This window comes from Podospora pseudopauciseta, chromosome 1 (genome assembly GCF_035222475.1).
Source record: "Podospora pseudopauciseta strain CBS 411.78 chromosome 1, whole genome shotgun sequence".
NCBI classification, from domain to species: domain Eukaryota; kingdom Fungi; phylum Ascomycota; class Sordariomycetes; order Sordariales; family Podosporaceae; genus Podospora; species Podospora pseudopauciseta.
The window spans coordinates 6,857,755-6,874,959 of NC_085892.1; the positions used below are offsets into that span (position 1 = coordinate 6,857,755).

The following is a 17,205-nucleotide window of genomic DNA, read 5'->3' on the forward strand; positions in this document are numbered from 1 at the left end:
CAGCTGCCAGGCAGGGACTGACAGTGCGTTATCTAAGGCTGACTGCCAGGCTGCACAGAGACAGGAAAGAGAAAGGCTGCCCGGGCGGACTCCTGCACATGTATGTGTTAAGTGAATTCTGCTATGAGACATCAGCTTTTCACTCGTCCTAGACAAACCTAGACCATGTGCATACCTATCTACACAATTGCGTTTTTAACGTTACGCCTTCCTGCAGGCACATCTTCAACTCCTGTCCAGTCTAGCCTTTGAAACATATTGGGAATAGCCCGGCCAATTTCCCCCGGTCCGCCGAGCGATAGCTTCTGGGTCCCCATTCATTCAATCATCTCTCGACCACCTCCTTTTGCATGTTATTGTTTTCGTAACCAACTTATCCGACTTTTTTTTGATTATCCCAGGACGACAAGAGGGAGAGAGTGAGGGAGAAAGGTTTGGACGGAGAAGAAGCACCACCACCGGCGGAAGAGCGAGCCATTTGTGGGCAAAAGACCACACGCTCGCGCCTTTTCGGTCCACTTTCCGGGGCAACGCCCACGTTTGTCCACTTTCCCATTCGCATTCGATTCGTCCGCCTGTTGCAACAGTCCAGCGTTCTCTCTGGAAGCGCCAAGTCCACTGGCTTCGGCTACAGCCCAACGTCAACAGTCAACAGTCAACAGTCAACAGTCAAGGAAAAACCAGCCAGCAGAGGGAAGTCTACTGTTGCATCAACCTTTCCCCGCGCGCGCGCAGTGCCCTTCGCCGCCTGTGACGGCAACAACCCATTTTCCAACAACGCCGTGAACCCCCTTTCCGAATGCTTCGTACCATTGACCATCTCGACCGATAGCGCGCGGCACCCCGCTCCACCCCCCCCTTAACGATCGATCCAGCTCGAGTTACGAAGACTGCGGCAGCAATGGGGTTTCTTGGTGTGTACAAGGCCCTGTACGACTACACTCCCCAGGCGGAGGGGGAACTGTCAATCACCGAGGGCGACGTTCTGTATGTGTTGGAAAAGAGCACGGATGATGACTGGTGGAAGGCCAAGAAGAAGGCTACGGCTGAGGATGAGGATGAGCCGGTTGGCTTGATCCCGAATAACTACATCGAGGAGGTACGTCACGTCGGAGCATTGGAGGGTACTTGGCCATTCTTTGGTCTCGCTGATACGAGGTGTACAATGGCTGCAGGTAAAACCGGAAAGCAAGGCTCGCGCGCTGTATGAATACACCAGGCAAACCGACGAGGAGCTGTCCTTCCCCGAGGAGACCCAGCTCGACGTTTACGATACTACTGACCCGGATTGGATTTTGGTAGGGTACCAAGGAGATTTCGGGTTCGCGCCGGCCAACTACATTGAGATTGCGGCTGGTGGACAAAAGCAGGAGGAGGCCGCACCGTCCATCCCAACTCCGCCTCCGCTTCCCGTCAGGACGCCGAGCGATGCCGCACCCAGCCCCGCCCTTCCCCCGAGACCCCCATCGGAGCCGGCCAGCCCGGCTTCGCCTCCTGTCGCGCCGAACCCAGCCAGCATGATTGCGGGTATGATGGCTGCTCGGGGAGGTCATACCCCCGCGCCATTGGACCTCCAGCCATCTGGACAACGGCATGTTGCTGAAGAAGAAGAAGGACAGGAGGTCAAATCGCCACCTCTTCCGACCCGGCCGCGTGGTGATTCTCAGGTCTCGGAGCCTGCCCGCTCGGCGCCTGCTTCGGGCGGTCTGAAGACACACGGGTTCCGTGACAGTGATCGCATCGACCGCTATAGCGACTCTGTTCCTCAGACTCCAAACACGGCACCACTCACCCCTGGCGACTTTCACATGTATAACATTAATGAAATGGTCTCGGTGATGGGCAAGAAGAAGAAGATGCCTACTACTCTGGGCATCAACCTTCGGACCGGCATCATCTTGATTGCCCCCGAACATGCTTCGGACGGCCCATCGCAGGAGTGGACGGCGAACTTGATGACGCATTATTCTCGGGAAGGCAAGCACGTCTTTATGGAGCTGGTCAAACCAAGCAAGAGCATCGACTTTCATGCGGGCGCAAAGGACACCGCAGAAGAGATTGTTGCGATGCTTGGGGAGCTGGCCGGGGCCGTGCGTGCTGAGGGACTGATGGAGATTGTCAAGGCCACCAAGGGGAGCAAGGTGCCTCAGCAGAAGACCGGCGTTGTTTTGTACGATTTCTTGGCCCAGGGCGAGGACGAGGTTACGGTTGGGATTGGTGATGAGGTTATCATCTTGGACGACACCAAGAGCGAGGAGTGGTGGATGGTCCGCAGGGTTAAGAACCAGTTGGAAGGCGTCGTTCCGAGCAGCTACATTGAAGTCACCGGCATGCTCGACACTCCGGTTCCGACATCGGCTTCCGGTATCAACGCGGGCCGGTCGACCATCGAGCAGAACCGGCTGGAGGAGGCGAGATTGACGAAGGAGGCGCTCAAGGCGGCGAAGCGGGAGGAGAGAAAGGAAAGGGAGGGGAGAAGTTCAGAGGTAGGCCCTGGATTGCGTTTGCCCGAGCGAAGTAGTAGTTTGTCTCAGGCCAGAAATGGTAACACTGTGGGACAACAGCACTCCAGCAGACGCGAGAACGGAGCCTCGGGTTCGTCGAAATCGAAGGATGGGAGCGTCAAGTCGAGTAAGTTTCTTGTGATCTGTGGGGTTTGAAGACCGCTCGCTGACCATCCTCTTTACTGCAAGAACCCGACCCGGCCAAGGTGCGGACGTGGACGGATCGGTCAAAGTCTTTTACCGTCGACGCTCAGTTCCTCGGGGTGAAGGATGGCAAGCTCAACTTGCACAAGGTGAACGGTGTCAGGATCGCGGTACCCATCGCCAAGATGTCGATTACGGATCTGGAATATGTCGAGCAGATCACCGGCATCTCGCTCGACGAAGACAAGCCCCTTTCCGATCTCAAGAAGAAGGCTGCCGCCGAGAATGCTCGCAGTGGACGTTCCTCGTCTTCCAAGACCAAGGTCGGAGCGTCTATTGAGCCCAAGAAGTCCACTTACGATTGGTTCCAGTTTTTCCTGGACTGCGACATCCAACCTCAGTCCTGCGAACGGTACTGCCAAGCGTTCGAAAGGGACTCCATGGATGAGAGCGTGCTGCCAGACGTGAATGCTACGGTGTTGAGAAAATTGGGATTCAAAGAAGGTGATATCATCAAGGTTATGCGATACCTGGATACGAAGTATGCCCGAGGCAAGGGTAGTGTTGGCGATGATGAGTCTGGTGGTGGTTTGTTCTCGGGTCCTGGGGGCGCTCTCCGAAACAACACCAGAAAGGGACGGCCAGCCCCACCAGTGGAAACTAACAACGTTGTTGATCCTAATGCCTTTAAGAAGGACGGTAGCGGTGCCGAGCCCAAGTCGGCGTCTCCCACCACTGCGACAGGACCGGCAGCTGCAGCGGCCGCTCCAAGCAAACCCGCAGGTGGATTCGATGACGATGCTTGGGATGTGAAGCCTTCCAAGACTCCCGAACCAGCTCCGGCAGCGAAGGCACCTGAACCCGCACCGGCTCCCGTTGCGGCTCCTGCGCCAGCCCCTGCTCCCGCTCCCGCTCCCGCTCCCGCCCCCGCTCCCGCGCCCAGTACGGCCAAGCTCACGGGTTCGATGCAGGAACTGTCATTGCTCTCTCAGCCATTAGTTCCAGAACAGGTTCAGCCTCCACCAGCTCCTCCTGCTTTGGACTTCTCGCCTGCTCCCACCGCCGCCGCAGTTGCCCCGGTTCCAGCTCCCGCGCAAGTTCCACAGCCTACCGGCGCGACCCCTGGCTTTTTTGGTGGTCTGCAAGCTCCCGTTGTCAACGGACAGCCGCTCACTCAGCAGCTCCCACAAAACATTGCCCGAGCTAGACCTGTGGCACCTCAGTATACCCAGGGTCAAGGCGGTTTGATCGCTCCTCCTCCTCCGTCTCGACCACTATCAGCTCCTCAGACGGCTCAACCCAGTCAATTCGCGCCACCACCACTCCAGCCCCAGATGACGGGCTTCCAGACACAAGTCGCGCCCCCGTGTCAGAGCCTAGCCGAGATCAGCCAGCAGCGGATGCAGCAGCAATACGCCGCCCAAATGCAAGCCCAACAGCAGCAGATGCAGCCTCAAATGACGGGGATGCAGCCCATGATGCAGCCCATGATGACGGGTATTCCTGCTCAGCCAACAGGTTTCCAGCCTGTTCCGGCGGGGCCGTTCATGTCACAACCCACGGGCATGGCACCACCCATGCAGCCGATGCAGATGCAGCCTACCGGGTTTGGTGTTGGTGGGTTCGGACAGCCGCCGGTTCAGCAACAGCCTTTTGCTCCTGGTGGCGGGCTGCCCATGCCGTTGCAGCCTCAGCAGACGGGTATGAGTGTGCTGCAGCCGCAGATGACGGGATTGACTGGGTTTGGGACAACGGGGAGTCCAGTGGGTGGGGGATTGGCGGCGCCGATGCAGCCTTTGATGCCGCAGAAGACGGGGCCGCCACCGCCGGTGAGATTTGGGGTGCAGCCTGATGCGAAGAAGTTGGCGCCGCAGGCTACCGGACGGAGGGCGAATTTGGCTGCAGCTAGTAAGTTTTTTTTTTTATTTATTTTTTAGTTTTTTTGAACCTAGATTACCATGAAGCGATGAAAATGCTGACGCGTTAATAGCACCGGATAATCCGTTTGGGTTTTAATTGCAGTGTGTGAGGGGGGTTGGGATGGGTGGTAATGTGAATAGAGGGTGGCCAGGGGGATGTACGGGGGGAAGTTGGTGGGTTGAGGAGGGGTTAGAAGGGGTGGTTGTTGGAAGAGAAGGGGGCTGTTGTTTGTGTTGTATTGAGTTGTGTGGGTTGTCTCTGGCTGTGGTTGTTGTGGGCTGAAGCGATGCAACCGATTTTACTATATCTATTTTTTGCTTTTTATTATTCAATGCGTTGTTTTTCTTCGAGTAGAACTGCTTGTTGTACTGTGCCATGCAAAATATTTTGGTTCTAGTATAGCGTGCGTGGGAAAAGGGGTAAACAACAGAGAAGAAGGGGTAACTGTACGTACACCTAGGGCGACTTCGCAGCATCAGTTGAGAGGACGATAGGGAAACATATGTTAGTAAACTTTGGGAACCGTTTTGAGAAGTCCATGGGTAGTGAGTGTGTGATTTGGGATGTGTGACCATCTTTGGGAATGAGACGCCGTTTATACAATTCTTTCAAGGCGCGGTTCAGCATGGTGGTGGCAGCTACCTATCTTGTCCACGTCGTGGGACCTCAACCCAAGGCAGAGATCATATGATAACCAACATATACCTCCTTTTTCCTCTTCTCTACTTTCTCACAAGTTTAGAACATCACGTACCTCGGCATCTTAACCTGAAGGAGGCCCAGCAAGGTCATGGTCAAAGCGGTCCACATTTCAGCCCCAACCTGGTTGAGCTAGAAGCGACATCTGACCCAAGTCTCAGAATGACGTTTACCCACCAAGTGCCCGCGTGACGGGACGGAAAGCTACCTGGTGTGGAAGTTACTCTGGCACCCCGCTGGAGGGTTGCACTTGGATACCTTGTAGAGAGTACTTGAAATTGTGTGACTGATGGGGCAAAGCAGAGGTAGAGGGTACTCAACGTGTTGATAAGATAAGAAGCTTGATCTGTGCCAAGACTGGTTCAGATCCCCAACAAAACGCACCTCAAAGGGACTTGAGTGGTCCAGAACAGGCTGATGAACAACGACAACTGACGGTTTGCTGCAACAGCTGCCTTCCGAGTTATCCATACGCGAATGACGACGGGGCACATGGCTGGTTGTTAACGGAACGGAGACATCACACAGCAACTGTGGGTGCAACAAAGATATCCCGACAACACCACACTTCGAACTGTTTCTGAAAGAAGGTGGTTGAAAGGTGTAGAGGCTGCATCATCTGCCAGGAGGTAGCGAGGTGTGTGGGTGCCTGGTGACCAATAACCACCACACCTTTTATCAAGAAGCTTCTCCGAACGAACGGCAACAGCCGCCTGATTTGGCCTTCTCTTTTCCAACCACCACCAACCCTTTGTCGAGGTTGGTGCCTACGAACGGAATACACCTAGTTTTCGATCGACACAAAACCTATAACTTCCATCAAGCACCATCGACAAAACCGCCCCCACCTAGATAGCATCACCAACGCCTGCTTCACACAACCGCCCAGCATGCGCGACCCCTTCCCCATCGCCCCGATCCCGGCCCTCTCAGCCTGGATCCAACCCTACGCCGACGCCTTTCACCTCCCCACTCTCCCTCTGCACATCCACGAAGTCCTCGGCGCCGCCGCCTTCTACACCTTTGTGCACACCATCCTCTCCCCCATCATCTCCAACGCCTTCTTCTCGAAATACTATCCCAAGAACCACCGCGCCAGAAAGGCCAACTGGGATGCCCATGTCGTTTCGCTCGCGCAGTCAGTCCTGATCAACGGGCTGGCGCTATGGACGATGTACTATGACGAGGAGAGGGCCAACAGTGACTGGGAGCAGAGAGTATGGGGGTACACTGGAGCAAGTGGTATGATCCAGGCTCTGGCAGCGGGATATTTCGTCTGGGACTTGGGAATCACGCTGTTGAATCTGGATATTTTTGGGTTGGGGCTGCTGGCGCATGCGGTGAGCGCGCTGGCGGTTTACACTTTTGGATTCGTACGTTTGATGCTCCCTCTCTCTCGCCCCCCCCCTGTTTTGATGTAATGCGGTGTACTGACGAAACTACTAGCGCCCCTATCTGAACTACTACTCCTCCATCTTCATCCTCTACGAGCTCTCCACCCCGTTCCTGAACATCCACTGGTTCTTTGACAAGCTGAACATGACCGGTTCCAAGCCGCAGCTCTACAACGGGATCGCGCTTTTGGTCGTCTTCTTCTGCTGCAGACTCGTCTGGGGAACGTACCAATCCGCTGTTGTGTATGTTGACATGTGGAAGGCTGTGCAGAGGGGCCCCGATGCGGGTTACATTGCTGCCGCGTTTGAGAAGGCTTCTGGGGTGGACAAGAATTTGATGCATTTTGCCAAGGATGCGGGGCCGGTGCCGGTTTGGTTGGCGGTCACGTATGTGGCGAGCAATCTGACGCTGAACACGCTGAACTGGTATTGGTATTTCAAGATGATTTCTGCGGTGAAGAAGAGGTTTGAGCCGGCGAAGAAGGAGAAGGCTGCTGTTCCTGCTGGGGGTAAGGGGACTGGCAATGTGGCGACGGGGGCGATGGTGGGGGAGAAGCAGGGGCTGAGGCAGAGGGCGCACTCGATTGAGGATGTGGTGCCTGATTCGGAGGAGCTGAGGCAGGGGACTATTCAGTAGGGATGATGTGTGAAGGTTGAGAGGGGCGTTGGATAGGGGCAATGTGGGGTGTATAGGAGGGGGTGTGGTGTTGGTTACTGTGGCCTGGGTTTCTGGGTGATGATGGACGGATGGGTGGGCGGGCTGTGTGTATAGCTGTCGATGGTTGTTGTTGGTATTTCTCGTTTTTGTTTACCTCACTATGTAATCATGGGATATGGAGTATTCAAGCTGGCATTCGGTCGTTTTTTTTTCTATGTCGTGTATGGTGTGTGCACACTTTGGACTGGGATTCGGTTTTTTGGTGATGATGGTGAGATCTTTTTACGAGCCTTGTTTCTTTCTGTCATTGTTCGGCAGGCTCTGCTGAATAGTGAAGACGGGCGGGAGTTTATCTATCTACCTTATCTAGTTGCTCACCCTGGGTACCAAGAGAAAGGATTAAACTGCTTAACCAAAGGTGACCGACGTTTCTGTGAGTGCCCCTTGATGTTGTTGTGACATGTGCCTATGTGTGTTGACAGAAGGCCTGGAGAGCCGCTGGGCTGAGCTGAGACAGATGCCCTTTGAAGGTTTCTTAGTGAGACTGGGTTCCATTCCAAATCAATACCAGTGAAGTAAAAATAAGAAAGTGAATAGACAATTTAGAATTGTTTGATACTCAAATGCCCTCATGGCTACCTAAGGGATGTTCAGTCCTCAAAGAGTCAGACCTTGATCTTTGACGATCACCAACTCCGGCGAGAAGGAGAGTATAATCTGTCACCACAGGCTAGTCTATATGGGCCTCATCATGTATCCTCCAGACCCTTTTGTCTTTCTTTTTTTTTCCTTTTTCTTTTTTTTTTCTTTTTTTCTTTTTTGAATGAGTATTGTTAGATGTCAGCATTTACCCATCACCAACAATACTTTTTCTCTTTTTCTCACTAGGCTTCTCGGTGAGTCATGACAGAAGCAGTTGTTGTGTTGCTCTAAACGAGATACTACGTGGGCATCACGAACCTCTTTCAGTATACCACACCAAGGCAGAATCAATGCACATTACATAGCACTAATCAACTTTGAACGACTGCAGTTACGTGTTCTTGATTATCAGTTGGAAGGTAGCCGCCAGTCTTGAGGAGTAAAGTTAAACATTGCGGTCACTGCTTCGCTTTCTGCTTCACCAAACTATGCCTATTGAGCAGTGTGTAGCTACCTCACAGTTCACGATATTGACCCGGGTCTTGCTGTTCTCCAAGGCGCTAGCTAGAACATCCCCTGGAAGGGCGAGCACAATCTCAGACAACGCAGGGTGGAGGCAGTGTTTTAGAAGCGGTTTTGGGTCAGGTAATGTTTGAGGAGAATGTTTGTCTGTAGCTGAGGGGGGCTGAAAAGGGGGGAGGCGGTTGCCATCCGGCCAGGCTATTGTCAAGTTTCAACATTGGCAGGGCAAGGGGAGGCTATTGTTGCCTCTTGAGTCTACCTTACCTATGGTCTCTCATCGCCCTGCTCTCTCGGGCGGTGGGATGAGTCGGAGGGGTAAGCCCCTGGGCTTGGTAGGGACTCCTGAGGTTGAGAACAGGCCCCCCACGCTTGAGGAGGGCTCTCCCACGCACACGCCGGCGAGGGACATGTCTCGTGCTACCAACTTGGTTTTGTGAGTGAATGTGGTGTTCTATTTAGGTTATGCCCGGAAACACCGGGCGCTTGGAGATTTGCTTTGGCTTCCTGTGTGTGCTTTTGTTGGAAATTGTGTATGCCGCATGGTTTGGTGGAAAGGGGGGGAGTTTGTGTGACGGGATGACAAATCTAGAGCAATGGGAGGTTTGAGATTGAGATGGTAGGAAATATGGGATGTTTAGACAAACATAGAGGTTACGTATGGCCCCCTCCGGTGGTCGTGGTTGTTGGGTGTGGTTGTGTGTGTCATACACAGTGATGGTGATGGTGATGGTCTGTGAAAACTAGCCTTGTGAAATTCAACTCGAGTCTTAAATCTCTAGAATAGGCTTTCTGGGAAACTAAATTCTATTGGGAGAGTGTAGACTGGCGTCGGGCCACTGATTCTGATGTCGCGTGTTGACGTCGTTACGGCGAGGAGGGTAGAACTTCGCAAACTGGGCCAAGTGATCATCATTGAATGCCATCATGGAATTGTCTAGATACCACTTTGAAACCCAACAGGGAAACAGGCACACTACTATCGTCATTCATACTATACACAGCTCTCATATCACCAGTGATACCTATATTGAGACGTATTCTCTGATAGATGCATACCTACATATCATCTTCCCCAACCCTCCGTGACAAACAACTCCATCCTCACCTCCCCCCTCGGCGCTACCCCCTCTCCATCGGGGCTAACAAGAGCCCCTTACCATAATACCCATGAACCTTATTATAGCCTCCTCATGATACAACCGCGTCACGCTGTACATCACCCGGCAGCACAACACTCACCATCTCTATCCAACAAACACACATCCAAGGCAACATGAAGCAGCACCAGCCCTACAAAGGCAGGAGACAAAGCACAAAGGAGGCGGCGTAGAAAAACGCCTGAATGACACCGCATGTACCTACACGACTACTACCCCATACCGACTCACCGCATTCCCTTCCCGCTTTCTCACAAATCCTCCCGTGGGAGAGAGAGAGAGAGAGTGTGTGTGTGTGTGAGTGTGCTCGGCATTTCGCTTCCAGAAGGAAAATTGACCACCACCACCCCTCAAGTCTGGCGAGGAGGTTTCCCGTCTCGCCTCTCAAGTTCACCTTGCAGCTCGCCTCCCTGGTACGCCTCACCCCCTTCTCCTCGGGTCCTTTCCGATGGCCGTTAACTTTCCCAACCGTTTGAGGAATCCTTGCCGTGTGTTATCGAGATGAATAGGTGTATGGGCTGACCTGTTGAAGTAGTTGGAAGCTGCCTAAGCTCATGGAGATATCGGGGAATCTTTTGCCTCTGAATAATCACCATCACAATCCCTGAATAATGAGAGAAAACACACAAACTTGCATACCACACAACCAGGGAAGCCAGCCAGCTCGCCATGTGGTATTTCGACGTTCCATCCCACCGTTGCCTCTCCCCCGTCAACCCAGAAAGCAGATACCTATACTGCTGTCAAGAACACAGAAAAACTTGCTGGTACCTGTCAGGGCCCAACCCAAGCCCGGCCGGCCGGCCACCCGATCCAAGTCTGCAACTTACAGCCACCCATCCACCACCCCCCCCCCCTTCCCCTGGTCAAGAAAAAGGGTCGGATTTCTATCCGGCCATGTTAATTCAGACCTCGTTGCTTCGAAAAAAATTTAGGCTTCTAGATTGTTTGAGGAACCACTGGTTCGCCACGTTTTTCTTTTGCCTGAAAGTGGCGTGTTGTGTTTACAATAGCGATCTCCCTGCATGATAGCAGATGCTATCAGATAGGTTAGTGACCAGATACATGGAGGCTTCGCCTCAACACCGACAAGAAATCAAGGCCAAAAGTTCCGACTACAGCCGCGCGTCTGGGCCCGGGGGGGAGGGGGGGGTGGTGGATAGATAGTTAAGTGGAGTTTTTGATTCTCCATAATGATATGATCTACCCTGCTGTCGGGACCGAAAGCTGTCTGTCGGTGTCGGCGGCGGCTGTGAAGATGGCTTGGTAGGGGCAGGTAGAAATCGCACTTGGGAAGGCTGCGGATGGAGGAGGGGCTTGCTAGCTCTATTCGATATCTAAGTTGGTCTGTTGTTGTTGTTGTTGTTGACGTCCAGTCTCAAGCGCGCTCGTACTCGTGATGCTTTGACAGCTAAGAGCTTCAGCAAACCACTCTCCCACAGCTTCATGGCGGCGGCACATTGCAAGAAGCTTGTCTGGCCTCCCTCCCGCATGCCCTTTCTCCCACCTCTCTCTCTCTCTCTCCCCCCCTCTCTCTCTACTCTCTAACCAAATCCCCCCCCCTTCCTTCCCCCCCACAGCGATGTTAGTGGTAGTCGTCGTCGTCGTCGGCGACCTACTCCAGGAGAAGGAAGAGGCACAGCTCCTTTCCATCGGGAAGGATCCATCCCCTTACCTTAACCCCCTACACCACCCAATCTCGAAACAACCGCGCCAAAAAAGCAACACCAAGACGCACGTCTCCTCCTCCTCCCACGGCGTTCATCTCGGCAGCATTTCAAGCCTCCCAATGCAAGGAGTTGCAGTTGCATCATGACAAGTTATCTGCGGCGCGTGTTATTTTCCTCTCTGTCGACATCATCGACATCCCTTGTTAGAGTTTCACCCAAGCATAACATGGGCAGCAAGCGGACAGCTTCGTAAAGCCTTCTGTTCCGGTTGGTCCGGCTGGCTGGTGGAATCATGGGGGAAAAAGGGGCGGTGGTGGAACTGCGTTACAGTAGTCACTAAAATCAAGGAAGTTGAGTCGTGTACCGTGTTATTTTTTGCTTGTTGGCCGTGACAAAACTGAGTGAGTGGATGGGTTGTGGGTATCGAGCTGCGCAAATCCCTTACCCACACCCCGTCGTTTAGAAAATGTTCTGCTTGACGGGATACAAACCACAACGATGTGGTTACTCAGCGGTGGAAACTGTCCTGCCACCGAGATGGTTGACAGGTCCTCCGGGCGGGTTGAAAGGCCCTTTCGCAACCCCTCAGGGCCTGGAATGTCCCGTAATAGTCAGCCACTCTCCCGCCCGAGACACTACCATCAAGGTACCCTACTCCTAACCCTCCTTCTCCGGCCGCCGCTGCTCCCCACGATGACAAGGTTCCCCGATTTGTTCACCGGTAAGGAAGCCTTGGCTCTGCGCTCCCTATCCGTCCGGTAGGATCAAAGAACTTTGACAACAATGGACAATGGTACGCTCCTTCCCCCCACAGTCTCTATGCAGGGGGGGGCTTCATGAAGGACGGGGTCGTAGTCAGTGGCACAGAGCGTCTTCGGGCTGGCGAATTAGGGGAGACGACTTCGTATGTAGGTGCTTTGATAGTTTCCATGTGGTAAGGTAGGAAATAGATAGAGTTAGGGAGACAGGGGAGCCCGAGCTGGCTGGCGTGTACCGGAGCCATCTCCGACAAAACACCAGCCTGTAGAACTGCCCCCGCTTTCCCCTTCTTCCGTGACGCCCGCTCTTTCTTCCCCGGTCGAGATAAGGTACCTATAAACGTTGGGGAAACGGGCGTGGATGCCGGGTTCCATGCGTCTAGAGGAGCATGAGATTCTGACAGATGGCTTTAATATTCCGTCCTTGCAGCAAACTTGGCTACTGCTTGTACTCCGTACTGGGCCACTGGCGAGCGGAGCATATCTTCCTAGAAGAGAGCGTGCTATCATCAGGGTCACCGCTCGGACGCCCTGGATATCAAGGTCGGATGCGATGTGATGTGATGATATCCCTTCCGTCTGTTCCGTCCGACTTCCACAACCATAGCAACAGAAGAATTTCGAGCTTCTGGAAGACGTCCCACGCCGCCTCCCCTTCATGTTTCGCATCTTCGACCGCTAAAACGCTTGTCTTGGTCGGTACCAAATCAGCCAGGCGCACATTTGCGAATCCTTCAGCGCCACCATCACATCAAGGTCATTATGTCAGCAGCGGTTACAGTTCTGACGCCAGGCGCTCTGCTTCTAGAAAGACGCAATATCCGGATGAGCCAGGGATATATCAAGTAATGACGAACGACTATACATTTCAAGAAGTCACCCAGTGCCACCTTGTAGCTTCCGTGGGTAGTCTAGTCAGGTCCAGAGGCAGAGAAAACTGAGGGCGATAGGCGAAATGATGCAGAGGCTTCATCGTCTAACCAAATCTTACAAGTGTAATAACAACTGTATCACTGAAGAAGCCGGGGCGATCATGATGGCAACATTGGCTTTCAGGGATGGGACCTTCGTGCAAGTCCGAGCGAAACAGGCAGCGCCGTGTCGTTATGGCGGTTGAACGCCACAGCGTGTCTTCCGGCCGCCGAGTGATGGGGCTGATGCACAATGAGCCGGCTCGAGCCACACCCGAAACAGAGGCATATTGCCTGATAGGGCTGATGGTGGCCTTGTGAGGTTTTTGGTTGCAGACCCTGACAAACTGCTGGTGAACAACCGAAGGCTGGCACCATCGGGTTTCTGGATTTGGAAGCCGGCGAAGGTGCAACAAGAGCCAGTGGTTGGTTGCTTGCAAAGCCTCGGGTATCGATTTCCAATCGCTGATGGATGAGTGTCATCGCGTGGAGACCTCGGACTTTGGGTCGCTTTCGAAAAGAGTTGCAGTTACTAGTCGGATACGGTAGAGCTCAAGCTTCGTTGGGCCATATGGGCGAATATCGTGATTTGAGAATGTATAGTTTCCAACTGCAACTAAGGTTCCAACGCCAGGCCCCGAAAAGGCAGCTCGATGGCATGGCCGACTAGCTGTGCCTCTCTGGCGGTGTCCGGGTTTCGGATTAGCAGAGATTCCCCATGTTGGGTCAGGGTCAGATGGCTGAGAAACCTCGACCAGGTTAGAGGACGGACGGTTTTCTTGAAGAAACAGTCGGAAAACGTACCGGATATAACTAATGATCACCTACTCCACACACGTGTCATCCCAGGTGATTCCTCATGCTCGCGAGTGTGGCGTTTGGCCCTCTGGCCCAACAGTGGGGGGTTGGTTCATAGCGAGTGGTTATTGTACGACCAACAACAGTTATTGTGAACCCATTTGGCATCTGTTGTGGAGCGCGCGGAACTGGGTAAGCCGGTGGCACGTTGTGTGTGTATTGCGAGATTCGAATCTGACCGGTGTAACTGTCGTTCTCACCGTTTCTCGGTCCAACACACTTTGGTGCCGGCCGCCGTTTGTCCGAATTGGTTGTCACAAGCCACACGCAGTGGTTCCAGCCTTGAAGAAACGCCCTTTCAGCCACTGACGCACAAGCCCGCCCTACAGGGCTGATGGATCAACTCGTTCTCGTTCGTTCGTTCGTTGAACTTCTGACCCCGATGTGCAGAACCATCAGACCGTGCAGCTGATGCAAGACTGTACCTGTTATTTGACTCGCTGACTGCATGCTGACCCAAAATGACTCCGTAGTAGATAAGCACCATCGCCTTCTCACCGCCCTTATCACATGGACGTTGGGCTGGAGTACTTGTGAACCTCAGCTTGAGCATAAGATGATCAGCCCAGGTGGAATATCACTGAGGCAGCGCCCCTGTTATGTGAGATGATCATTCGGGTAAATAGATTGCCTGGCGTATTCAAATCTACTGTAGGCACTCTGCAAGCAAACTGCCGCAAACATAAAGAGTCGGTGAAGCTGACAGGGTGAACACTACACTCACAAGTCGAAAAAAAAGCCCTCAGTGGATAGACTGCATACCCAGTCACATAGATCGCGGGGTGCTTCTGAACAAGCGATCCTGGGTGTACGAGCAATCGCGGTGGATGCGGGGATGAAGTTGTAATGACAGACACCTGCTGACTGCCCACCCGTCTCTCCAACGGCACGAGTGAGGCACCGGGTGGTGGGTAGTGATGAGGAGAACCAAGGGCATATGCCATGAGTTTTGCTGTGCCTTTGAGGTCCAACGACGGAACCTACGGTGTGCGATTTCAGCGTTCCTGTCATGTGGTTGTAATAGGGCTTCTGTTGTGATACCTGTTGGAACATCTAAAGCGGGGTGTTGAGGACTGTCCTATTTATCGCGACATAGCCATGCCAGGACGGCACCCCGCTTTAAGTGTGTTCCAACGACTGACTGTTAGCTGCGTGGGCGGCGCCTTTGCCCGTTGCTGTTGGTACTGTTGGTGTAACCAGTGCCTGTATGCCAGTCCTCAACACGAAAATCCTCGATCGCTGGCAGCACGGCTGACCCGAATGTTGGCCAATCCAATCGGAAGATTTGGGTTCACAGTGCATATCCCGACAGCCACTTCGGCCCCCAGGCACCTGTTTTCACTTTTGATGTTTGGGACTTTAACATCTCACGCCCCCCGCAAAACTGGTATGGAAATGCTGCAGATGGATGATGTTTGGGTGATCTTCGGGAAGGACAACACCACCCACCATTTTGATAGTCCTTATGGCTACACTACCGGCGCCGGAGATAGACCACATTTGATTCGAGCGTCGGCATCGGAACTGCATTCATATGCGCGGACGGCGGCTAGAAGTGTGACTTCGGTTTCTGTGGCTGACAGGACTCACCGTGATTGGGAATGCTAGCCGCCAGAATGCAGCCAAATCTGCCACTTCACGGTTGAGTACACCCCCATGTGGGTTGCTGAGGTCTGTGAAAGAGAGCTTGATAACTGAACCGGGCTGACATGTCTATCTATGGGTGTGTTAGGTAGGCTGTGAAATGGTAGGCACCTGAATGTCTGTACTTGACCTTGAGATTCTGGTTGTTGGCTTCTCTTCGCGCTCTTCAGGGTCTAGACAAGCTTCTAGTATCGTTGAAACGGCTGCGCCATCACGATCCCCAAATTTGAGTTCTTACGCAGCGTAACTGGGAGCTAGATGGGCGCGAGCCGCGATCAAAGTCCGATTTCGAGAGATCGGTTTCCGATACGGGGCAATGACAGGCGATGAAGTTGGGGACTAGCCCAGGCAACAGAATAAAATGTGGCTAAACTTAACGGCCGTGTCGATTGCGCGGGGGGGTTCCTTGTCTCCACAACAATGCTGCCCCTCACTCCAGGCTTAGCATCTGCAGGTGAAGAGGGGTTGTGTTGTCGAATCAGATACCGAGACTGGAATACCTTCTTCAATGCAATGGGATGTTCAAAAAAGGCATCTTGCATGCAGATATCGAGGATATCAGCATGTACCTAGGGGGGGGGGGGCACTAGCTTGGCCACTCAGGCTGCAGTATGTATGGCTGGCATGATTGGGAAGTATGTAAAAGTCTAATGCCAACATCCAGAGGACGGACCCCAAAGATCTCGGGCCTCTTCACGGGTTCACGCTAGAACTTGTCTGGAGTCAATCCCGTTGTGGATGATGCTTAACTTGTGTGGGCAGGCAAGCTTGGCACGGACTTGCGAGAGTATGTATAAGTGGATCTCGGCGGCACAGGGCTGGAACACTAACTTTGGTCCTTGGGTCTGTCTCATCATCTGGTGGCTTGGGTTGTTATTCAAAAGTTGATTGAGACGGAAGTAGTCATGAAATAGGAGACCAGACCTAAGCACTCTTGGCATGATTGGGCACCAGGTATGCTGTCAGACTGAATTATATAATAGACCGATTGCACTTGCATCTCCTGGGACAGGGCATACTGCACTGTCAGCTTGATTTCGATTGGTTTGCCCACTTACGAGAGTCTTGGAGCAGACTATTGGACTCCATTCTTTTCCCGAGTTTGGCAGGTGGGTGCACTAGTGTAGATGTAGACCAAGCTGGGTTTCTTCGTATTCTCCCTGGCCACAAAAAACCCGAAGACACTATACAATTAGCAGCCTTTCATACACACCATTCTCACTCAAAGACAACCATAAAATTCCACCAAAATTCTTATATGTTTCACAAGTACTAAAACAGTAGTGTTGAAAAGATGAGAGGATTTGATGAGGTGGTGGTGGAGAAAATTACGTTTTAATATAGACGTGGTTGTGTAAGTGACGGCGATTTAGGTATTCCAAGTGGGGTCTCCCGAGAACTATCGCCGTGCGCGTCGTTGTGATCGCCGAAGTGTCCGGGGCTCCGCCCGCCCGGCTTTTTGTTTCAATATCAAATACCCTTTCGGCGGTCGCGAGAACGTCAAACACTCTCCTTCCCTCATCTAACTAAGCAAACAAGCGCCGCGCATGAGCAGTGTTTGGAACAGCTGTGCCAGCGCCGCAAGGGCTCACGGGCTTCGAGAACAAATGGAAGACAATGCAGGAAGACTCGAGCCAGCGGCGTAGATGACATGTCTTGGCACAAAAGTCCGACGGGGGACTTTTGAGGTTGGATCGCTTGTCGTTCGCCGTGACAGCAGCAAG

General features: G+C 53.1%; 2 protein-coding genes across 2 annotated transcripts; both read left to right on the forward strand.

Annotated features, from left to right (window-relative positions):
* The first annotated feature begins 97 nt into the window (after positions 1 to 97).
* Positions 98 to 5,248, forward strand: SLA1 (cytoskeletal protein binding protein). Its single transcript, XM_062908468.1, is given in 5 exon segments — positions 98 to 654; positions 666 to 1,099; positions 1,176 to 2,631; positions 2,694 to 4,556; positions 4,639 to 5,248. The coding sequence occupies 4 exon segments, from the start codon at positions 902 to 904 to the stop codon at positions 4,662 to 4,664; spliced, it is 3,543 nt and encodes a 1,180-aa protein (XP_062771573.1). The 5' UTR covers positions 98 to 654; positions 666 to 901; the 3' UTR covers positions 4,665 to 5,248.
* A 431-nt stretch (positions 5,249 to 5,679) lies between these two features.
* QC763_118810 (uncharacterized protein) lies at positions 5,680 to 7,787 on the forward strand. Its single transcript, XM_062908469.1, has 2 exons — positions 5,680 to 6,640; positions 6,714 to 7,787. Exons 1-2 carry the CDS (start codon positions 6,158 to 6,160, stop codon positions 7,296 to 7,298), a joined length of 1,068 nt encoding a protein of 355 aa, XP_062771574.1. The 5' UTR covers positions 5,680 to 6,157; the 3' UTR covers positions 7,299 to 7,787.
* Positions 7,788 to 17,205: the final 9,418 nt, after the last annotated feature.

Coding starts and splice junctions, on each gene's coding strand:
- QC763_118810 (XM_062908469.1), top strand. CDS start 6,158: ATGCGCGACCCCTTCCCCATCGCCCCGATCCCGGCCCTCTCAGCCTGG. Junction 6,641..6,713: donor CGGTTTACACTTTTGGATTC/GTACGTTTGATG, acceptor CGAAACTACTAG/CGCCCCTATCTGAACTACTA.
- SLA1 (XM_062908468.1), top strand. CDS start 902: ATGGGGTTTCTTGGTGTGTACAAGGCCCTGTACGACTACACTCCCCAG. Junction 1,100..1,175: donor CGAATAACTACATCGAGGAG/GTACGTCACGTC, acceptor CAATGGCTGCAG/GTAAAACCGGAAAGCAAGGC. Junction 2,632..2,693: donor GGATGGGAGCGTCAAGTCGA/GTAAGTTTCTTG, acceptor CTTTACTGCAAG/AACCCGACCCGGCCAAGGTG.